The following is a 25149-nucleotide window of genomic DNA, read 5'->3' as shown; positions in this document are numbered from 1 at the left end:
AGCTTTTTCATATCAGGAGTCCTGGCAGCCAGGGAGGCTGCAGAGAGCTGGATAAAGGTTTACTGTAAAGAAAATGACGTGTACCATTCTTTTTCATTTTGTAAACTCAAATTTTGCCCCCAGGTAAAAACCCTGCTCCTAAAGCAACAACAACAACACCCTGCACCAACGAAATAAATTTGCAAGTGCAATGGAAGCTGCAGAGTGCTTAGGGGAATGCATGTAGCTCTGTGGTAGAACATCAGCTTTGCATGCAAAAGGTCCCAGGTTTAATATCCAGATAGCTGAAAGAGACTCACATCTGAAATCTTGGAGAGCTGCTGCCAGTGAGGAATCCTGGGCTAGGTGGATCATTAGTTTGTCAGATTATAAGGCAGCTTCCCATTGTGTGACTCATTGATTGTTAGTGGGATCATTGACTGTTTGTGGGGGTGGGGGTGGGGAAAGTAAGGATCTGGCTCACCAGCTAGATCCAGCCTGCCCACCCCCACCTCTGACTGAGTTAGATACAATTCTCTAGTAATATAGCCAGCTCAGTGACTGCTTCATTTGATATTTGGAAGCCAGTTCTCTTGGGTCTACAGTGTCCTCATCTCGTAAGGAGTTGGAATCTTGGACTATTCACAGCTTCTGGCCTGGGGTGTGCTTCAGGTCTCATTGCCTGCACTGTCATGGCCAGTGAAATGGAAATTGTTGCAGTGTTTGTGGTCCAGAATAAAAATAAGCCATGTGAATGTGATCAGTTTTTGTTCACGTCATTGTTTTAAAGTCCACAAATGATAAGGAATCAATTACCTTCTTTGTACATTGTTTTGACATTTCCTTTACATCAAAATGAATGGAAGTTGCTTATACAGTTGGGTACATTATTGTACTACCAACCTTACTGTTTGCTTGTGAAACATGGACCACTTATAAACACCATCTCCAATTCCTTGAAAGAGTCTATCAACGGTGTCTCCAAATTTTTTTACACATCACTTGGGAAGACAGGCAAACTAATACCAGTGTACTGGAAGAAGCAAAGATCACCAGCGTTGAAGCAATGATTCTTCAACATCAACTTTGTTGGACTGGTCATGTTGTGCGGATGCTTGATTATTGTCTTCCAAAGCAACTACTCTATTCCAAACTTAAAAATGGAAAGCGTAATGCTGGTGGTCAACAAAAGAGGTTTAAAGACTGTCTCAAGGCAAATCTAAAAAGATGTAATTTAAACACCAGCAATTGGGAAACACTTGCCTGCGAGCGCTCCAATTGAAGAACAGCCTTTACCAAAGGTGTCATGGGCGTTGAAGACCCTCAAACTCAGGACACAAGGGAGAAACATGCTAAGAGGAAGGCATGCTTGGCAAATCCACACCGTGATCAGCTCCCATCAGAAAACCAATGTCCCTACTGTGGAAGGATGTGTGGATCCAGAATTGGCCTCCACAGTCACTTACGGACACATTGTTAAAACCGTGTTTATGGAAGACAATCTTACTCGGCTACGAATGATCGCCAAGAAGATCAGTTACCCAAGTTATGGTTCAGTATTGGACAGTGAGATGAATAGCATGGTGTTTGGTGGAAACTGAAGTGCAGCAGAATGGAAATGGTGCTGATTCTGATGAATGCAGGCCAGAATGAAAATTGCTGCCTTCTTGAATCCCCATTGCATTCCCCATCTCCTGAGTCCTCTTCCCAAAGTTTGTCCCTGTGCCCCATGTCCTCAGTGCAGTACCCCCAACCCCCACATGTAAAGGTAAAGGGACCCCTGAGCATTAGGTCCAGTCGTGGCCAACTCTGGGGGCTGCGGCGCTCATCTCGCTTTACTGGCCGAGGGAGCCGGCGTACAGCTTCCGGGTCATGTGGCCAGCATGACTAAGCCGCTTCTGGCGAACCAGAGCAGCGCACAGAAACGCCGTTTACCTTCCCACCAGAGTGGTACCTATTTATCTACTTGCACTTTGACATGCTTTCGAACTGCTAGGTTGGCAGTAGTTCCAGCCTAATATGGGGGAGAGAGAAAGTAAGAAAGAAAGAAAACTCAGGCAAAGCTCAAGAAGGACTTGTGGAAGATTTGACTTTGCAACTTTGCTGTTGTTCGTTCCCTTTGGTATTATCTAAACCAAACTGAAGCAAATGGCTCCTTTCCATTACTTTGGTCCTCTGCCCTTCAGCTGTAGTACAAATTGAAAATGGAAGGAGGGAGGCGATGGGCGGGGAAACAGGTCCTTCCTTTCTGTTAAATAACCTTGCAGACTTTAATTTGAAACAAACAAAGCATTTTAAACCACTGCTCCTTGGGGGATTGCACCGACTGTTACTAAATTGCTGAATATTTAACAGTCACACACATGCTCCAGACCCCAAGGTCTGTCCCCCAAATGATAAGCCTTTTTTATTAAATGAACTTTAATTACTTAATAATTAGGCCTTCTGTAGGGGGAAGATGGGGATCTTGATAGGCTGCCAACCAAGCCGTAGGGCAAATCAGGCTTGCGTGCCATTTCCCGATTAGAATTTAAAAGCAGGTGTACTATTCTCCGAGACCCTGGTTAGGAGACAATCTTCCCTGAAGGGACAAAGACACAATGTGAAGTTGAGCTGTGGAAGACTTTGTCTTGACAGTTGCATCAATTAACAGAGCAAATGCTGCAGAAAAAAAAGTCAAAAAGGAGGGGAGGCGGAGTTGGAGGATGAGGCTCGGATGAAACATGAGCAAGTCAAATTTCTGGATTTTGCGATTCCAGAGCATGGCGGTACATAGGAAGCTGCCTTTAGCCAAGTCAGAGAATTGGTTAGTTTAATTCAGCACTGTCTACACCAGGGAATGTGTGGCACTCCAGATGTTGCTGGACTATAGTACCCATCATCCCTGACCATTAACCATGCTTTCTGGAGAAGATGGGAGTTGTAATCTAACAACATCTGGCGGCCAAAGGTTCTCAGTCCCTGGCAGTGGCTCTGCAGGGTTTTTGGTGGGGCATATTTCTAGTCTTTCCTGAAGATGTCAGGAATTGAACTTTCTGCATGCAAAGCATGTGTTCTTTTCCTAAGCTTGAGACCCCCTCCAGTAACACCTGAAGGGAGACGTACAGTGGTACCTTGGGTTACAGATGCTTCAGGTTACAGACGCTTCAGGTTACAGACTCTGCTAACCCAGAAATAATACCTCGGGATAAGAACTTTGCTTCAGGATGAGAACAGAAATTGCATGACGGAAGCAGGAGGCCCCATTAGCTAAAGTGGTACCTCAGGTTAAGAACAATTTCAGGTTAAGAATGGACCTCCAGAACGAATTAAGTTCTTAACCCGAGGTACCACTATACATGTTTCTTCTACAGGGATTGGCACAAGCTTCAGATGTGAGGACTCTGTGGAGGGTTGCATGAGCTTCCTCTTCTGCACATCGCTCCAGAAGGACACAAAGAGCACACACGAGGTGGCCACCTACAATGAAGCACAGGCCCATCTAGTTTTATAGCACCCTGTTTTCCAATAATAGCTTATCAGATGCTTTTGAGAAGACCATAAGCAGGGTAGAAGGGCAACAGTCGTCTCCTGTTCCTTGCCTCATTACGCAGAGGTATACCGGCTCTGAATATGGAAGCTGATTGCTATCCATATACCTGAATTCGAATATTGTAGTTCAGTAAAATAGAAAAGACACTTGTGTTAAGGTTTGCCAGAATGCCCCATTTCCTGACTTATATTTATTTAGTATTGCATTCCTCCAGGAGGCAAGGTGGCATACATAATTATCCCTTTTGAGCTACGTTATGCTGAGGGATTGTGACTGGCCCAAGGTCACCCAGTGAGCTTCATGACTGAGTGGAGATTGGAATCCTTTTCTCCTGGGTCCTTTCCCAACACTTTACACCACATTGGCTCTCCACTCCAATCTTCAATATAAAGAATCTCTTGGCGAGATAGCTTTTGTGTTTGTTTTATTATATATCCTATGGTTTCGAAAACACACTTTTGATTGACAAAGTGTTGTCTTCCAAGACAAATAATACATGTGCCGATATCAAGTCTTGTCTGGCATCAAAACAAACATGGAAAATCTTACATTACACATTCAGCTCACATCCACAGGGTATACTTCAATCTTAAGCATTAAGACAATTCTCCATAGTGGCTGATGTGACAGAAGGGAGATTACTGTACTATTTTTAATAAATGATATAAATCGAGACCATACAGAGTCAAACCCATCTTTCTTTGTTACCCCTCTTGTCACCCTATTATTATGAATTAAGCGCTCCTTAAATGCTACCTTCCACACATATTGGATCCAGGTTTCTGTGGTGGAAGGTGGTGCTTTTTCTAGTTGGAAAAAATGGTTTGCCTCATTGCTGTCATTAGAAAGAAGTTCAACTCTTTATGCTTGACCATTGGATTGATAGATTTTTTTCATCGACATCAAGGCTAGCATGGGTTCGGGTACAAGATGTTGCCTTGTAATGGTGAATGGTAGCGGGGGGAAATGGGTCTAGAAATCTTTAAGCAATGTACACTCCCACCACATGTGGAGAAGCATTCCATTAAGCTTATGTCCTCTCCAGCATGAAGACGAGAAAGTGCAATTAACTCTTGAAAGGTACAGGGGTGTCCAGTGCCATCTTATAATGACCATTAAAGAGACTTCATGCAATTTAGCCAAGATGGTAACTCTGGAAGTGTATACTCTATACCAGCAATGTCCAACCGGTTGACTGCAATCGACAGGTCGACCGTTGGTGTGCTCCAGGTTGATCGTGTGAGTAAAAAAAGTATTGCCTGCTTTCTCATGAAGAAGAAGAAGAAGAGTTTGGATTTGATATCCCGCCTTTCACTCCTTTTTAAGGAGTCTCAAAGTGGCTAACATTCTCCTTTCCTTTCCTCCCCCACAACAAACACTCTGTGAGGTGAGTGAGGCTGAGAGACTTCAAAGAAGTGTGACTGGCCCAAGGTCACCCAGCAGCTGCATGTGGAGGAGCAGAGACGCGAACCCGGTTCCCCAGATTACGAGACTACCGCTCTGAACCACTACACCACACTGAGCGATCGTGCTATGCATTGTGAAAGTTTGTAATCACTGAGCCTGCTTCAGAGTGGTGGAAGAATGGAGGGCATTGGAGTGTCGGGAGATTGATTTTATGCAATCCTCCTGAAAAAAGCTCAACAACTATGGGCAATGACAATGGGTAGATCATTGCCAGTTTTATTATACTGGGAGTAGATCACAGTCTCTATAGAGTTGGGCGTGCTTGAGTTTATACTGACCAAAGTTAGCTTCCTGGTGTATATTGTAGTCTAGGAAGCTTGGTTTGGTCAGAATCAAAGTATATACTTCCAGAGCTAACACTAAATGCATTACTTTGGGTAAATGAGCCACCATAGACGCTAGTGGGCTGTGAAAAAATTGTGTCTCAGGCTTTTTAGACTCGTCTACCCATGTGCTATCTGAAACCAAAGGGGCACATTGCTTGTCAAATTTGATTTTTTTTCCTCCCAGCTTTCCTACCCCACTTCTACAATAATTACTTGGTGGTCTTATTTTCATTGCATTTTAAAAATGATCCCTAATATGGAATTCACCTTTTTCACAGCTGCCTTGCATCTTGATGGATATTGTTCATAAACTACTTCTGAGCCATAGTTTCATTCAAAAAAATATGGTACAAAGTAAATAGGTTAACCTAATTTAGACTTGAAGAGCAATTAAGTGAAACCAAACCAGCAGGAAACAAGAGGGAAAGACACCTCTGAATTTTAGATCTTTTTTTCAACTGGTGTTTTGTTTCTGTTTCCACAGGTCCGTTGAGGTTTCTATCCCAGACAGACTCCGTCACAGCATTTACAGGAGACACTGTTTTGTTAAAATGCGAAGTCGTGGGGGAACCTATGCCAACCATCCACTGGCAAAGGAACCAAGAAGATCTGGTTTTGAATCCTGGTGATACCCGTGTGGCAGTTCTGCCTTCTGGATCTTTACAAATTAGCAGAATTCAAGCAGGGGATGGTGGGATCTATAGATGCCTTGCAAAAAACCCTGCCAGTTCAAGAACTGGAAACGAGGCAGAAGTCAGAGTTTTGTCAGGTAAGAAGCTTTAAAAATATATGTAAAATCACTCATTAAAGTTATGGCATTGAAGTCTGATTACATCTGGTTTGCAATGCAAATTTACCCACCAATATGTGAATATCTTTAGAAGTGAACCCGTGAAAATTGACCTTTTTTTGCAATTTAAATTGTAAGTATTACGAGCTTATGTGCCTGTTTTCTGCCACTGTGGTCTCTTCACAAGGGCAGAGCATGCAACATGTAAATGTGACCTTTGCAAAAGCAAATCCCATGAATACCTTCCCAGAGCACTGGGGGGAGGGGAAATGTCTTGCTTCAAGAAGAACCAACCAACCAATATATGGTGTTCTCAACTGCAGCCTTTGAATCTATTTCTCAGCTTCTCATGGGACCCTGGAACTATTCCATTTCCGTCTTCATTTCTGAAGCACTATGTGGTCAAGGTGGGGTAGCGGGCTTTGTGCTGACCTACTACAAATAAATATAATTTTGAAGTCCTGGTGTAAAAACAATCAAAAACAAAAAATGCAGATCTGTTTGATGCAGATAAGAAAATATTGTTACTCACTATACGATATATTATTGGGGAGAGTCAATGTGGTCCAAATGAGGGAATGTTGCAGTATGGTATTGGATTTAAACCCCACTTCTGCCTGGAGTTTTGGGTAACCTTGGCACTGCCATTCACTTTGCTTCAGTACCTCCTGCTTAAAAGGGGATTAATGGTCTGGTTGCTTGTAGAATAGCTTTGAGAGATGCCTGGGGCAAGCTTACCTTGTGGTTCGAGGACCCGACCCCTGCTAAGAAGGAATAAATACACCAGGACGCATGATATATGGTTTATGGGCATGAAAAGGCCACAACTTTATTGGTTACAGCAGTGAAAAGGTATTGGCTTAGGCATTGGATGTCCACCACAGGGGTTGAATCACCAGTAGGCGGAGCCTGTTGATGCTAATACAACTAAAGGCTCTCCCCTGATGCCACCGAGGGTCGTGCCGTGGCCTCCCGCCAAGCAGGCATCGGACAGAATACACGACCGCCGGATTCCTTTAACGGAATACCCAAAATTGAAGGCGTAGGCGATGGCCACACCTAGCCTTCCAACACACCACAACACAATAATCCAATGCCTAACCTACCCACCAATACCATGAAAGTTGTGATGATTGCTACGAGGCAGGCGAAAAAACCAGATGGCCTAATGCCATGTGGAAAAACTCCTACCAGGCCCCCCGCCTAACCAGGGCGACCAACCTAAGGTCCATAGCAAGGTCAAGACCCTAAGCTGAAGGGAGTGGAGGGTGGGTGACTCTCGGGGGAGCGAAGAAGAATGAGGATGGGGAGAGGGCTGGCGCGGTAATTTGAAGTTACCTGGGCACGCCCCCTGCCGGCTCCCGATTGGGTGCCAGCCAGTGGGCAGGGCGCCAGCCAGGTAAACTGGGAAAGCAGGGGGCGGCTGCCCCCTGCAAGGAGCGGTGCTCGGGCTCCCGCCCACAACCACTCCCCTCCCTTCCAGGGAGGAGAGTCTTTGTGAAGCAAATATGCCACAGAAATAGTTAGCTGTAACAGGGTTCTTATCTCCAAATCTGGCATAGCAACACTGGTACATGTTTTATGCTTCCTGAACCTATAAATGAAATGGAAGCACAGCTACCCTTGGGAATTCACACTTCTCAGAGCTCTTTGATGCAGTTTTCCATCCACAATGTGTGCACCAAAGTGCATGTATTAGTGAAAACAATGGACAAAACTACATCCTATTATGGGGGATTCGCCTGCAAAAAAGGTTAATATTGGGCAAAGGTGTGTCTAAAACTGCAGACATTCAGAGAAATGTACACAAAATGCAAAAGTTTTGAATAGTCTTTTTTTAAAAAGAAAAGTAAACTTTGTGAGTTGATACTGAAATGGAATTCAAATCGACTTGGTACTGACTGGGAAAAATAAGAATCTGAAAGAAACTGAAAGTGACAGATTCATCCATCCCTGTCCTTGCTAAATAAACTCTGAAATATAGGATGCTTTTATATGAGAGAAGTAAAGTTTGACAGTTTCAGACTTCTGCTTTGTTTTCTGACGGGTTTCCCCAAAGAGCAATGGTTTTCAATGCACTAGCTAACTTCATTTGAAATGCCCCTCACTTCTTCAGGGCTGAGAAATGTCATTTGGACCAGGCAATCTGAATTGACACTTCCAAGACTTGAGGAGAAATAACAGTGGTGGGCCAACATGCTTTCAGCACTAGAGGAATATTTTCAGGCATAGGAAGAAAACAGAAACTAAGAGAGGCCTAGGGAACTTGATATGGCCAACTGGCCAAATCCCAGTCTCCCCCATCACCCAAATGTGACATATAGGTGTGACTACCCTCCTGTCAATCACTGGTGTCATAATGACACCAGAAAATGACACCTGTCAAAATTCAAAGAAGGTTGCCAATCAACTGATTGGCACTGGGAGGATGCCTTCAAAGAGGCTCCATCTAACTGCTGGTCAGCTGATTGACAGTTACAGGGAACCCCTTTAAAGTCCCCACAGATGGCCTCATGGACCAAATGGGAAGGCTTGAAGGACCTAATTTGCTCCATGGGCTAGAGGTTCAACCTGTCACTGATGCATTATTTCCAATTACCTCAATTTTTAAAAGCTTTTCATACAGGTATTTTTTTAAAGAAAGCAAACAAATAATTGAGGACCGTGCAGCTCTTTTGTGTAACTATTTCCCCCCATTTATTACTAACGATATTGCGTGATCATTAGCGGAAGATGACAATGAGCCTTTTCCACTTTTTGTTTTCCTCGCGTCTTTTCTCTTTTGTCTCTTCACTCCTAATGGAAAGAATTACAATTCAGAGACAATTCCAAGGCAATCAATGGATTAAAAATGAAGAAAACCTTGTTAGTCTATTTCTTGTTTAACATTCTGGAGTCAATTGGCTTTTTAGATGATTCACTTCTATGCATAAAGGTGTTAATGGGGATGGGGGAGGGAGAAGGGATGAGATGGATACAAAGCAGCATTAAGAACAATAAAATAAAATTGCCATTCCATCTACAAAAAACACCCCCAACAAAACAAAATAAAACCAGAACAAGACAACAACAGGCTTTGCATATAAAGAGCTTGATGGTTGTTAAGCAACAGCTACATTAGACGAGCAGAAATTAAAACTTCACAGCTCCTTAAACACCACATAAAGCACCCCGGGTCCCAGTCAGCACTGGAAGACTTCATTCCCACTCAGGAGAACTGCTTTAGCATTTAAGCACAAAGGCATCATCATTAGGCTGAATAAGTTCTCCGAGACATGCCTCAGTTATAGCGACCCTCCATACCGAAAGTCTATTTTTTAAATACCTTATAGAAAGACATTACACACACCCAACAGGCCTGTTGGTGCGTGTGTTTATAATCACCCTATAAATCTTACTCTGTGTTTGTGTGTGTCATGGGAGGTTCAAGAAAGTGGTTAAGCTCACCAACACAAAACAGTCCATTAAAGCGGAGTTGTTTTACTTGGCACACACAAAACACACACTCTATATTTACACACTACATACAGGGTACACAAAGGCTTTTCTCCTGTCTTGTTCCAGAGAGGTTTCTGCACTTCAAAGTCCTTGCTGAACAAAGTCCACATCCAAGTTCTAAGTCAATTTGCAGAGAGTCCTGCCATGACTCTTGAGTCCCAAGTCTTCTTCTCAGATGAGCTCTTCTCAAAATGTTCCGATAATTCTGCAGCTCCACAAGGACCCACATCTACTGATAATGACCAATGACTTGTGTCCCATGCTGTAATCTGAGCCCCTTAAACAGAAAGATATGTACCTAATCTGCCCAGTAATACTAATGAGGAAGTCACCAGATTCAGCCAGGTACATCTCAGGAATGAGCAAGCTCTTTCCTCACTAACTAATTGACTTAGAACTTGACTCCCACTAACACACATACTGCAACAAGCATTTTTCTACTGTCTACTAACAGCTCATTTTTAGGCTTTCTGCTCTATGGGCAGCATAACCAATCCATCAAGAAAATCTCCATTACAATGAACATTGATATTAATAGTATTTTGTATGGGGGTTCTTAGGCAGTTACCATGGCCCTTTAGCACTTCTTGGCTGCCATGTTTTTCAAGCCAGACCATGGAGACTGCCAGTCTCTTTACTGAGCCAATGGCAAGCAGTGTCAGCTGGTGTGACACGAAGTCTGTCCTATTTTGCTTCTGATACCTAATCACAACTGATTGCATACCTTCTTACATTGCAAAGAAGACAAAGGCTGGGACGGGACCCGTGGATATGTTTGCCATTCACTCAATAGATGCATTAATCCCATGGTAGGTGATTTTGAATGTTCTAATAACAAACTATATCTGAAAGTCATCTTGAAATGTATGGAATTGGTTCACTTGATTAATAAATTGCTTTAATGGGATTTTATGAAACTGAGATGCTTATTTGGGCAACTTTTTAATTAGACCGAACTAACTTCCCTTTATAAAACAATATTTGGATGAGCCAGCTCAGCCCAGCAGTTCCATTGACCAAAGCATTGCTTAGATCCCCTAATTATTATTATTATTATAATCGCTTCCAGCGGTTTGAGACCCGCGGGTGCTGCCTGGCTATATATATATATATATATATATATATATATATACAGTGGTACCTCGGGTTATATACGCTTCAGGTTACATACGCTTCAGGTTACAGACTCCACTAACCCAGAAATAATGCTTCAGGTTAAGAACTTTGCTTCAGGTTAATAATGCTTCAGGTTAAGAACTTTGCTTCGGGATGAGAACAGAAATCGGGCTCCGGCGGCGCAGCAGTGGGAGGCCCCATTAGCTAAAGTGGTGCTTCAGGTTAAGAACAGTTTCAGGTTAAGAACGGACCTCCAGAACGAATTAAGTACTTAACCTGAGGTACCACTATATTGTCCTTTGTTCTTTTTCTCTTTGCTGTCTGATGCTAGAGAGAGAGGGAGCCATGTTGCAGTGCTCCGTGTGTGTTTATATGTAAATAAAGTAGATTAGCCAAAATGCTGAGTTGTTGAGGTCTGTTACGCAACTGCGAAGACTCTGCAGATCCCTATGTGTGCCGATGTCTGTTGGCATTAGTTGCTGTGATATTCGGGCTGAAGAAAGCTAATGAAGCTCCTGAATGATCAACTAGGAGGGAGGGAACATGCCAGTTGGGCATGTGTCTCTACCAGGGTCTTACTTGAGTGTAGGACCAGCTCTTGTCTTCTTAGCTTTCTGTCTATCTATCTGAAGCATAAACATCCTGAAGTTTTCTGTGGGACTGAGCTGACACTTCTCTGAAAAGAATTCTCAGTGGTGGCTGCTGCTGCTGCTTTTTCATCATCAAGCTCCTCCTGAACAGTAGGAAAAATTCAGCCTTTCCCTGGAGAATATGAAATATAAGACCCTGCCCCAGTTTCTCCATCTGTGAATAGAAAAGGTCCAGTTTGATATTGCTTAATATTTGAGGAAGCCCCACACTTGGATGGCTTTAAGTGATGCTCATACAAATCCAGGGAGGATAGGGTTATCAGTGGCTACTAGCTATGATAACTATGTTCTACCTCCACTGTCAGAGGCTTCATACTTCTGAATACCAGTTGAAGGTGAGCAGAGCACTGCTACGTTCCTTTCCAGCTTGCAGACTTCCCACAGGCATCTGGTCGGCCACTGTGAAAACAGGATGCTGGAGCAAGTGAGCTATTGGCCTGATCACACAGTCTCTTCTTATGTTCTTAAGCAATGAGCTTGGGTACATAGTCCTTCCAACCCTCCTTTCTTAAGGCTGCATTCAACTCAGTCATACCCAATGGAATCTAGGGAGTCAAGTTGGTCACACCCATCAATCTCAGAAGGTCCACTCTGAATATGACTTATTTGAAATCAACCCATAGCCCATGTGAACTAGCCATTTCACTTGATGAATCTCCCTGAGAAACAACTCCCAAGTTCACCATAACTTTAGGTCCCCCTCCCCTTTTTTGCTGTCAGTTCTAAATAGGATTCCACAACCATCCCTAGAACTTTGTTCCAATATAAGCATTATTCACTGTGAATGACAAGATAGGTGAACGAAAAGAAACACAGACATGACCACACATCCTTTGGCAGTGAGTCACTTTGGGATGAAATTGCTCCATGAACTCACAAGAATAATAGAGTTATAAGAGCCAGAATGAATAGCTGTCGGGAAAGAGCTGACTTTCACTCTATCTACACAGAGCACGTTGGCCTGTGGCCAGGTGAGGGTTTTGTCCACTGCCGATTAAAGAAATTTGCACCTGTGTGATCAATCTGAGATTGATAGGATTGCTGTTCTTTGCTTAAGATATGCGAAGCACCGGCCTGAGTCACAGCAAGAGGCTTAAGGGTGTCATGTAATTTGGAGCTGAATCTATTTGAAGAAGGAGATGATATTCAGAGGTTCCACAGCAGACTGAACTCTGTGTGCTTTGATGCGATGATTGGCGGAGGTATCGCCCAAAAGGTTACCTGACAAATGTAGGACTTTATTGTTTGCTTTGATTCACTTTGCAATGCGCAGGCTTGGAAAGCAATCAAAAAGAACAAGGAGCCTGTTGCTGGGTGTTTTTCTGGCTATTTCAAAAAAGTCTGCCCTCTTCATATCTGAAATCCCTGGCCACACATACTTCCTAACTGCCCCACTCTCACTTCCGATTTATCTTTGCTTCTCAGGATTTCATCTTTTGTCCAGGACTCCTTGCCGTGTGTGTGTGTGTGTGTGTGTGTGTGTGTGTGTTTGTGTGTTTAATGAGGCCCTTCCTATTGCCTCCCCTCAACACTTTCTGTCAGCCTCCTGTTTTCCCTTCCCCTGCCTTAGATCTGAGCACCTCTGCCAGAGACATGGCTTAGCTGAGGTCTTACAGAGTGCACAGCTCAGGAGTTAAACAGCTGCCATGAATCTCCACCAGCATCCCCAGGTGTGGTGGGAGAGACTCTGCCTGAAACCATGGGGAGCTGCTGCCAGTCAGTGTAGACCAGTGTTTCTCAAACTTGGGTCTCCAGCTATTGTTGGACTACAACATCCCTAGCTAGCAGGACCAGTGTTCAGGAATGATGGGAGTTTAGTCCAGCAACAGCTGGAGACCCAAGTTTGAGACCACTGCTGTAGACAGTGCTGAGCTAGGTGGACCAATGATCAGTATAAGGCAGCTTCTTGTGTACCCCTCTTAGGGTACCCCTCTACCACCTGAGGCACTGCAGGGATGCTGCCCAGCCTTGGAAACAAACACTTATTGTCTCTTGGTGGATTCTTGATGCACCATGGGACAGGATTCTGATTCTGATACACTATGAGACAGGAGTGTGCCCTCTTAATCATTCTTAAGGATGTGGTTCTGTGGTTCACATAAACCAGGCTTGAGTTCAAATAAGTCCATGGGTGTGATGACTCAGAGTCAGGTTCATGGCTATCACCTTGGGTTAAGTATCAACAAACCTGCTTGACTTTTTTCAGGTGGTTTCTATGGTTTTAAGCCTTGGGTATCATTCATGGCTAGGGCCATGACACTGCTTGCCCAGCACCTTGCCTGTGACATCAGGACAGCTCAGCCAATCACTACTTTTTCCATAAAATCCCAAAGCACTGTCAATGGTATCTTCTAGAGCAGGTATGGAGAACCTTTGGTTTTCCAGATGTTACTGAACTACAGCTGCCATCAACCATGTCAGTTGGCCATGCTGGCTGGGCCTGATGGGAGCTGTATTTAGCAACATTTAGAGGACCACTTCTGATCTAGATCATTTTTACCCTGCTGTTCAGTGAGCTCACATACAATTTGATAACAAAACATATAAATTGTTTTGTGGCTGTGAACTTTCCCTCTGCCAGTTGTTTCACAAATGGATGCAGGACAGAGTGGTGACAAATTGAAATGAAATGAGATGGGTTTCTAGAGAGAGGACCTTTTCAGTATTGGTACCCCAGAGTGGTCTTCCTAGTGCCCACTTGATGACCTGTTTAGGTGCCAGGCGCATGCATTTTCAGTCTCTCTCTCCCCTGCTTTTTATACATGTATTTTATGGACGTCATTTTCTGTTGCTGGTCCGATTCTGGGTGAGATTATAATTTCCTTTCTGGGTGAGATTATAATTTTTAGTATTTACTTGTGAGCCACCCAAAGGGCACTTGTCATTGGGTGGTGTATAAACATTGGAAATAAATAAATAGACAAATGAAGTACATGTGAAAAGGATCTAGGAGTCTTGGTTGACCACAAACTTGACATGAGCCAACAGTGTGACGCGGCAGCTAAAAAAGCCAATGCAATTCTGGGCTGCATCAATAGGAGTATAGCATCTAGGGCATGTTTAGCCTGGAGAAGAGGAGATTAAGGGGTGATATGATAGCCATGTTCAAATATATAAAATGATGTCATATGGAGGAGGGAGAAAGGTTGTTTTCTGCTGCTCCAGAGAAGCGGACATGGAGCAATGGATCCAAACTACAAGAAAGAAGATTCCACCTAAACATTAGGAAGAACTTCCTGACAGTAAGAGCTGTTCGACAGTGGAATTTGCTGCCAAGGAGTGTGGTGGAGTCTCCTTCTTTGGAGGTCTTTAAGCAGAGGCTTGACAACCATATGTCAGGAGTGCTCTGATGGTGTTTCCTGCTTGGCAGGGGGTTGGACTCGATGGCCCTTGTGGTCTATTCCAACTCTATGATTCTATGATTCTATGAATGAATGAATGAATGAATGAATGAATGAATGTAAATAAATTAAAACACTATGTGTTTACAAACTGAAAGACATTACATAAAATGGGAGGACGGTGAGAAAGGAAGGGGGAAATTGATTACCAATAGTAGTTTTAAAGTCAGCTGGAATGGAAACCGTTCAAAGACAGAAGGAACTCAGGGGAGTTCGCCTTTCAGCAGTGCTGTTTGGATGACCCTCTCCTTTCCATCGCTTCTGTGGCTTCAGCCTGCTGACAAATGACAGCTGAAGGAGAAGCATCTTTCTGGGCCTGGGCCTTTCAGTGGAGTTGATGGAATGAGTCCTGCTTATTCACTGCAAGCCCGCTCTGCAGTGTATGGGGGAGAAACACACACACACACACACACACACACACACACACAGAACATGGGATAATGTGAAGATCTTGCTATGCATTCTCTGCCTGTGTAAGAGACTTAAAATACTTAAAACCACCAATGCACTTGAGTGATAAGCAGCAAAAGCTTCTCTTTTCCTTCCTTCCTAGGCTTGTTACTTTTTCAATTCATGTATTATGAATGCTAATGACCCGGCCTTCACCGTGTGGTCCAAGGGCAAGGAACATATGGAATCAAGCAAGCAAATGAAAACAACATACAACATATGTTATGTGCAAGTTCTGCCTTCCAGCAGATTGAGGTGTTCTCAGATTCATAGAGATATAGGAAGCTGTTCAGATCATTGTTCAATCTTACTCAGTATTGTCTACACTGATTGGCAGCTACTGTTCAGAGATTCAGCCAGGGCACATTCCCAGTCCTATGTGGAGATGCCAAGAATTGAACTTGTGTGCAAAGCAGGTAAAGGTAAAGGGACCCCTAACCATTAGGTCCAGTCATGACCGACTCTGGGGTTGCGTCACTCATTTCTCTTTACTGGCCGAGGGAGCCGGCGTACAGCTTCCGGGTCATATGGCCAGCATGACTAAGCCACTTCTGGCAAAACAGAGCAGCGCACAGAAATGCCGTTTACCTTCCTGCCGGAGTGGTACCTATTTATCTACTTGCACTTCGTGCTTTCGAACTGCTAGGTTGGCAGGAGCAGGGACTGAGCAACGGGAGCTCACCCCATCATGGGGATTTGAACCACCGACCTTCTGATCGGCAAGCCCTAGGCTCTGCAGTTTAACCCACAGTGCCACCCGCGTCCCGTGTGCAAAGCAGAGACTCCACTATTTAATAATAATAATAATAATAATAATAATAATACCACCTCATTTTGAGAAGAAATACCAAGGCAGTTCACAGACACGCAAAAGCCAACAGCAGAATAGCAAGCAAAACTGAATTATAAAAATGTAACTACCCATAATTAAAGCACGTAGTAGAACAATTTCATTAAAACATCCATAATTAAAATGTATAATAAACAAGCTCATTAAAATAGCATAACAGTTAAAAATGATGATTTCTGCCCCCCACCCTTTCCCCTCCCACGTGCTCTGCCTCTTTTATAAGTTGCAAGCCTATGGCAAGAACTTGTCAGCATGACAGGTCCAGAAACAAAGGAGCCCTGTGGTTTACAGGCAAAGGTGAGCACCTTTTCAAAGCTACTCACAGTATAGTATATACGAAATAAAATGCAAGGTAAAACAGTTTAGTGATACAAGATGTGGCCAAGTTGTAGGCTGTGATTTGGAGAAAGTTCCACTGGCCACATAAAGAGGCCTGAAGAGGCAGGTTTCCAGTTTGAGGTTTCCCATCCCTGCTTCATGGCTTCTCACTGACACCTGGTTGGACACCATGGGATCAGGTAGATCAGTGCTCGGATCCAGTATGGTGAAATGTGTTTATATTGAAAGAGGTATTACCACATATTAACCTGTCTTGGAGCCAGGAAGGCCAGCCTGCATGCTACAGAGAGCAGAGCGTATCCTTTTCTTCACAAACAAGGGAAAAAATAATAACAAGCAGTTAATAATAATAAAAAAGGAGCCTGACTTTGCTCCAGTGAGCATTAATTTCAGAGTTCATGGAGTATGAATCCAACATGCTTGATTGGATTAATGCAAAATAAATAAATAAATAAAAATGTTAATCTAATATTTTTGTCTTGCCTCTGGTTAAAACAGCCATAAATTTGATAATGCATTTTTGAAAACACTCTCTGAGTGAGATCACAGTATGAATTTGATTATCCTTTTACCTGCTTATTGCTTTATCCTGTTCCTTATCACATCATTTAGTTGGCTTTGTGGAGCCTGGCTTGAATTTCCATCATGAGAGCAGGGTGGGGAGGGAGTCAGACCTCCAGACAGGTTGCTCGCACTGTGGTTATACACCTTAATGCATTATATAAATTGAGAGATGAGTATCGCTTTAATGACGGATTTCTCTATCGTGGTTTACAGTAGGTTTCCTTCCCTAGTTGGATTAGCAACACAGCCCCCAAGGCCCAATGGCCAGGCATTCAATTTGACATTTCCATTCTGACAAGACAGAAAAGAAAAGTCCTGTTTTGCCTTTTGGTTTTTAAAGATGCACACAAACTTCATCTTTTTCCCATTTTCCATCTTTCTTTTTACAAATTAACAAATATAAATCATCCTTGGAGACTTTTTGTCAATAGATAGGGCTTTTTGTCAATAGGGCGAAGATACTTTAAAGAAATAAAGAGCTTGTCATATTCTCCAGCCAACCCAAGAGAAGCAGGAGGGAACTCACTCATCTCTGTGTTGTGCCTTTTGAAATAACATCACTGGTCTTGCCTCAGCCTGCCTGCCTCCACCCCTCCTGCCTTGCTAGTGCTTTTTGCCAGTTGTAGATTTTGAAGTGCAAACCATCCAACGGGACGCGGGTGGCGCTGTGGGTAAAAGCCTCAGAGCCTAGGGCTTGCCGATTGAAAGGTCGGCGGTTCGAATCCCCGCGGTGGGGTGCGCTCCCATCGTTCGGTCCCAGCGCCTGCCAACCTAGCAGTTCGAAAGCACTCCCGGGTGCAAGTAGATAAATAGGGACCGCTTACTGGCGGGAAGGTAAATGGCGTTCCGTGTGCGGCTCTGGCTCGCCAGAGCAGCGATGTCACGCTGGCCACGTGACCCGGAAGTGTCTCCGGACAGCGCTGGCTCCCGGCCTCTAGAGTGAGATGAGCGCACAACCCTAGAGTCTGTCAAGACTGGCCCGTACGGGCAGGGGTACCTTTACCTTTACCATCCAACATTTCTCCAGTGAAAATAGGGGTGTCCAGTGCTATTATTCTAGAAAAAGAGGTGCCAGAACTCACCATGAATGCCCTCCTTGTTCTCTTATAATGGCAATGGTGCCCGCCTGAGAGGTGCTGGAACTGAGTTTTGGTGAGTTCCAGCTGAAAAAGAGCCCCAAGGATGTCCTATTCCATACCTTCCAACATTTCCCCAGTGAATATAGGGATGTCCAGTGTTATTATTCTAAAAAGAGGTGCCAGAACTCACCATGAACGCTTCCCTTTTTCTCTTGTACAGTGGTACCTCGGGTTACAGACGCTTCAGATTACATAGGCTTCAGGTTACAGACTCCACTAAACCAGAAATAGTACCTCAGGTTAAGAACTTTGCTTCAGGATGAGAACAGAAATCGTACTCTCGTGGCGCGGCAGCAGCAGGAGGCCCCATTAGCTAAAGTGGTGCTTCAGGTTAAGAACAGTTTCAGGTTAAGTACGGACCTCTGGAACAAATTAAGTACTTAACCTGAGGTGCCACTGTAATGGTAATGGTGCCCACCTGAGAGGTACCGGAACTGAGTTCCATCAAATTCTGACTGGGGGAAAAAAGCCCTGGGGATGTCCTATTCCATACCCTCCGACATTTATCCAATGAAGATAGAGACATCCTATGGAAAAGCAGAACATTTCGGGATCAAATCAGAAACCGGGATGGCTTCTGTAAATCTAGGGCTGTCCCTGGAAAATGGAAACACTTCGAGGGTCTGGAATTGATGGCAGGGACTTTTCTGTTTTATTGGTCTAGGAGCAAAGAATCAGGATGATTGCGCGACAGAGTTGAATCCTTTCCCAAAGGCACTTTTATCCTTGCTAGTGTGCTGCCTCCAGCCCACTGTAATTAATATGTCACAATCCTACCCATCCCCTCTGTTCTGTACGGAAATAGTGATCAGGTAGAGTCACCCTGTTCACCCTGTGGCTTCTTAAACCACCAGCAGCTATCTGCAAATTGGGAGGGTGGCACTGGGGTTTCACATCTTTGTAGAAACTGAGCAAACCACAAAGGCACTGAGGAGCAAGTTACTAAGTTCCAATTGTAACCTGTTGCACATAGTGATCTGCACTAGAGAGCTTTGGGCTTTATACAGGAGTATTCAGGAGATGGTGGGTTTTCCGTTTGAATGACATTTAGGAATGGGGAGTATGAGGCATTCTGTCTCATCAGTGTCATATTAATGGAACCTCGCTAGGTTGCTAGGATGAAGTGCTGCTTTGCAAAACAATGGAATCAAATTTGCACCAGCCTAATGCATTGTATTTGTTGATTATGTTTCAGTGGAAATTGCAATTGTGGCATGGTAGTTTGCCTTCAGCTAAACAAAACTGCCTGATGCACTCCAACAGGAAGTAATTCGGGGCGACAAAGAAGGTTGTGCAATTCTCTAGCAAAATAAATTGTTGTTCTGAATGACTCCTTCAACTTTCATGGTTCTGTGCAGTGTGACTCAAAGCGAGCAGTGACAAATCAGTCTCCCTTGTGAAGCATCATCCATTTATCTGGAGTAGTTACAGCCAAATTCCATAAAATATCCCAGCCCTCTCACACAATAGTAGACAATTCCTCCTTTCAACGAACACAAAAAGGGCTCCTGTTATTACACTTCAATTTGATTGCACATTAAAAAACCTTCCAAATCTTTCTAGTGTTGTATTATACTGATGTAAAGCCTATGCTTGATTTAATTAAAGAATTGTGGGTTGATGCTTTACTTCTCTGTCCCCTTTCTCAGTGTTTCATTTTGTTTTTTGCATAGCAAGTACATTCATTTAGGCAATCGGCAATGTAGGGAACAGGAAAGTTTTAATGATAATGACAGAGCACATTATGTTAATCAGGAGGGGGGATCTGATATACATGTGGGGTTGAGATGCTTCTGTTTTGAACTACTTCTTCACAGAAAATATGGTAGTGACTGCTGGGTCTAGAATGATTGCTTGCCTACTTTTGAAAATTCGAAGAAAATGGGGGATAGAACCACAGAGTTAAAGGTAAAGGTAAAGGGACCCCTGACCTTTAGGTCCAGTCGCAGATGACTCTGGGGTGGAGGCGCTCATCTCGCTTTATTGGCCGAGGGAGCTGGTGTACAGCTTCCGGGTCATGTGGCCAGCATGACTAAGCCCCTTCTGGCAAACCAGAGCAGCGCACGGAAACACTGTTTACCTTCCCGCCGGAGTGGTACCTATTTATCTACTTGCACTTTGACATGCTTTCGAATTGCTAGGTTTGCAGGAGCAGGGACTGAGCAATGGGAGCTCACCTAATCGCGGGGATTTGAACCGCCGACCTTCTGATCAGCAAGTCCTAGGCTCTGTGGTTTAACCCACAGCGCCACCCACGTCCCTAAGTTAGGTTACTGCTAAATTGGGGGGGGGGGGTTTCAATGGGGAGATAACAAAATAAAGTTTGGTTCTCATAACATATCTGTTCAGATGTTAACTAAAAATAAGTAGGGTGGGGGTGTTTCTTAAGTGCCTCACTTTGGATCTGAAATGACTTCTAATTCCCAGTCTGTACCAGATCCAGTGTTCTGCTTTCCAGTATATATGGTGGTTTTTCAGGGATTCCCCTCTTGTCTGCAAGGTGTGGACACACTTAACATTACATTTCTTAATCTGTGCTCTGGTTTCGCCAGTACAGCATACTGCTACAGATCTCTGTTATGAGCAAGAGCCATCCCTGAACTATACTTTCTAAACTCCGATCTGTGTTCCATATCAGGGCTGTCAACCAACTGAAAAATATTGAGTTGCATAGCCATGGAAGCTTTTTGGGAAATTTCCCCTCCCCCGCCCCTTAAAATATGCATTTCACCAAACCTCATTTATTTATTTGTTTTTTAGGAACTGGAACTACTGTGAGGCAACTAGTACTCATGGTTAAAAAGGAAATATCAGATTTAATATTTTATTTTTCATTCCCTGTTGGAGGAACACACCAGAACCAAAACACAGCTTTGCAAAATGCACGAGTATGCCATTAACTCTCAACCTCGCCAATTAAAATTGACCCTTCATTAATCATCAAAAGCTTTAGTTGCTGGATTTGCCCATTAAGCCTAGAATCAGGCTGCAATCCTGCACCCACTTACCTGGAGCAGCTGGACAAGGGAATGCAGGATGTGGTGATGTCATCAGTTGGAGCTTACTGTTGGGGTTACTGATGAGTCTCCTTGCTCTGGCAAGAAAATAAACTCTAAGAGTTTAAGTCATAGCAATCTTTGCAAGCTTGTGTGCATTTCTAATTAAAGGCTTAAGGTTACATTTCAGTGGGCAGGAGATCTTTTGCTAAAGCTCAATTTGTTTTGCAAGTTTAATCCATACATTCGGAGGTAAGCATCACTGAGCTCAATGAAGCTTACTCCCAGGAAACTATACGTGGGACTGGAGCCATGCTGCTGGGAAGTTTATCATATGCTAGGACTCCAATTTTTCATAGCATTTAATTCTACAGAAGCCTGCATTTCTGGATTCCCTATGGGGGAATGTCATAATGCACTTGTATTTTAAAATTTACCACTACACCAATGCCTGGTAGCAAGTTGCATTAAACTCAGTATGACTTATTTCTGAGTCAAACTTTGTAGAGTTACGCTTTCATTTAGTATGTAAATCGCTGTTCACTTCTCTGGATTCAAATGTTTATCCTGTTTTTCGTTTTCTGCTGTCTTTCTGCTCCCTTATTCTATAGTGTGTGTGTGTGTGTGTGTGTGTGTGTGAATTTTCTCTCTTGCAGTGAAACGGAAGATTTCCCACTGAGAATATTTAAATACTCCTCCCCGCTGCTCCTAAGACAAATGGTGTGATTATTAAGTAATAACCATTCCTTTTCCTTTCGTAGATCCCGGCTTGCACAGGCAACAATTTTTCCTGCAGAGACCGTCAAATGTGGTAGTTGTTGAAGGGAAAGATGCTGTGCTGGAATGCTGCGTCTCTGGCTATCCAGCCCCAACGTTTACGTGGCTGCGAGGAGATGAAACAATCCCATTCAGGTACCTAGTTCCTCAGTTTACAACAATGCATTGGGAAGAGCAAATCTAGAATTCTGCTGCTCGCTTTTGGATCAGCTATTTTGTCCCATGTGGGAACACCATTGCTGAAAGGAGAGAAAATTATAAGTCTGCTGGACCCCTACCTATGGGAAGGAGTGAACAGCCCTCCCACTGAATATAATCAATCATTCGTGCTTATGATATTGTATAATTTCTTTTTAAATTGACGTGAGCTACCGGGAACAGTGGAGAGGGTGGGATGTAAATCTTCTAAAACTAACAAAGCCATCCTACCCATTCCCTTATTTTAAACCAAGTTTTCTTGCCAATATTCCAGGTCCAAAAAGTATTCATTGCTGGCAGGCAGTAACTTACTGATATCTAATGCAACAGATGATGATTCTGGGACGTATACTTGTGTGGTCACCTACAGGGAGGAGAACAGCAGTGCTTCAGCTGAGCTATCTGTTTTGGGTGAGTACAGAGAATTCTATATCTTTTGCGGAGTCCTTTGTGGTCTGAAAAAGTCCTTTGCATCTGAAGAAGGATTCACTGCACTTCCAGATGGGTATTTATTGTGGAGGCTCACACAAAGTGTCTAGACTACATCACTGGCATAAAAATGCTGGCTTATACTGTATCTTCTCCCCACCTTTAATACGATTTATACTTTCGAGGGCTAATCTGATAAGTGAAAAAACAAAAACCTGTTACTTGTTTGCTATATCACAATGACTGGTTTGCAAATTAACCGGAACACCCTCAGATTTCTTTGTTATTATTTGGGTTTCCTTTCTGAATCTCAGTCAGGTTGAAAGACATCTTCACATGCCTACAATGCCATGAAAAACATTCAATTGTGTTTATTCTCAAATTGAATTCCAAATATTGTCTCTGTGGTTGGGTGATTTTTTAGCTCTGTGGATAAGATGATTTTCCTGTGTTTGCTTTCTTCCTCATTATGTTGAGCTTGTTGGGTTCCTTTATTGCTGTTTAGTCGTGTCTGACTCTTTGCGACCCCATGGACCAGAGCACACCAGGCACTCCTGTCTTCTACTGCCTCCTGCAATTTGGTCAGACTCATGTTGGTAGCATCAAGAACACTGTCCAACCATCTCGTCCTCTGTCGTCCCCTTCTCCTTGTGCCCTCCGTCTTTCCCAACATCAGGGTCTTTTCCAGGGAGTCTTCTCTTCTCATGAGGTGGCCAAAGTATTGGAGCCTCAGCTTCACGATCTGCCCTTCCATTGAGCACTCAGGGCTGATTTCCTTCAGAATGGCTAGATGCACCTGACCTTGGCAGGGCAGCACTGATGACTAGACTCCAGCAGAGGTCAGAGAGGGAAAACATCCTGGGGAAGCATTGGACCAGGTTCAAACTCAAGCTCAACCCAAATGCTCCCAGGGGCTCTGGCGTGGCCCTCACCCCTAGATGGGGATCAGACAAAAGCAAGGCGATCCCCTGGATTCCTTTAATGGAATACCTTTTGCGCATTGGAGGGGTAGGTGTGACAACATCCCCTCCACACCACATTGAACCAATGCCTAACCGCCAAACCTTACGCAGTTGTGAAGATTTGGTACGTGGCAGGAGAAACCCAACTGCTGCCAGCCAATCAGCCAAATGGGAAAATTCCTACTGTCCCCAAAACAGACGACCCACGGTGGCATATCAAGGTCATAATGAACCCTAAATATAGGGAGGGTGGGCGGGTGATGCACGAGGCGAAAAGAGGAAGCTCAAGGCAACGTGCAGCGGTATATATAGGTCCATCAGTTAATGCATGAAATGATCTCATTGGCAGCCAGAATTACCCCAGCAACCGAGGGACCACCAATCAGGTTGTTGTGGCTATCCAATCACTCCCACCCACAACAGCAGTGAGGGCAGTCTTGATCATCTCACCGCAACGTGTGTTATCTGGGAGGAGGACACGATTTGCCAAAATATGCCATTATACACTCAACAGGATAGCATTCATCCCTAAGCAGAAACGTAACTTTAGCACGGTGAAATATACTCGGAGTCGAGGGTGGATTTCATGCTCTTTATTCAGCTCATAGTGGTGAGGAGGGAATGGACGTCCCCTCAAAGTATCTGCTTTATATACATTATTTACACAATGGGCTGCACATGATTGGCTGATTCTGGGATTCTCCTGTAGGATTCACTTCCATCTGGAGCTGGATTGGGTGGCTCCTGTGGACCAATCATACTGCTGCATTGTTCTAGGAGCAATCAGACTGCTGCATTTTGGATCCTATTGTTCTGGGACCAATCAGACTGCTGCATTTTGGATCCTATTCAACTCAGTACATAACACACGGGCTGATTTTTCTGAACCTGTGTGGCCAGACTGCATATCAGCTCACATCCTAGCATATCCCTGCATCTGTGGATATTTCTGCCTTGCCAAAAAGTCCCCATTGCATGGATTCAGGGTAGGGATAGTGTTTTCAGAATGGGTAGATGGCATATTGGTGTGTGTGTGTTAGTTCACACGATCCTTTCATGTGTGTCTGTTGTTCCTCATTCAAAGTGCTGCCTTACTTGTTGCTCTTGCTTATCTCTGTGTCTTATCTAAATGCTTACTGCCATGCTGGTGCTTTTCTACCCTTCTCATCTAAGTGCTTTCTTGACTTGCCAGCTCTTATCCTTCCTCTTAATCTAATATCTGACTAGCTTGCTGGTACTTATCCTTCCTCCCCATCTGAATGTTTCCTGGCTTGTCAGTGCTTATAGTTAGGCCCCATGCTGGTATACTTGCTAACTTTAACATTAGCCCCTCGGCTTCCCAATGTTTGTTCATGATCACCATCTAGCAACTTCCTGGCTTGTTAGGGTTCATATTTCTTGCCCTTCCCTCTAACTGCTGATTGCTTGCTGAGGCTTATAGCTTGCACATTAGTCTGCATCCTAGGATTGTTCTGTGTTGATATGCTGCTTGGTTTCCTGGCAGAGCCATCCCTAGCATTAGGCAGAGTGAGACAGCTGCCTTAGGCAGCAGGTGGGTGGGGCAGCAATTCTCCATCATTTCCCTTGAGTCCCCAAAGCTAGCTTGCTCTACACCTCCTAAGCAAGCCTGCTGCTTTCAGCTACTGTCAAGGATGTCATCCCACAGCGTGGCTGGTGGTTTTTTTG

General features: G+C 43.9%; 1 protein-coding gene across 3 annotated transcripts in view; it reads left to right on the top strand.

The window, feature by feature from the left end:
* The window catches only part of DCC (DCC netrin 1 receptor), a gene marked incomplete at its 5' end in the record, with an annotated part of 926289 nt that overhangs the window by 443066 nt on the left and 458074 nt on the right, over positions 1-25149 (top strand). For all 3 annotated transcript variants that reach the window (XM_083402635.1, XM_083402634.1, XM_083402636.1), the window contains 3 exons: positions 5789-6073; positions 21859-22009; positions 22347-22483. In XM_083402635.1, coding sequence (XP_083258761.1) covers positions 5789-6073; positions 21859-22009; positions 22347-22483 — 573 coding nt within the window. The remainder of the gene's footprint in view (positions 1-5788; positions 6074-21858; positions 22010-22346; positions 22484-25149) is intronic.

The sequence above is a fragment of the Podarcis tiliguerta genome (genome assembly GCF_965153285.1).
Source record: "Podarcis tiliguerta genome assembly, chromosome: 11".
In the NCBI taxonomy this organism is placed as follows: domain Eukaryota; kingdom Metazoa; phylum Chordata; class Lepidosauria; order Squamata; family Lacertidae; genus Podarcis; species Podarcis tiliguerta.
This window is presented reverse-complemented; position numbering and strand designations above follow the sequence as displayed.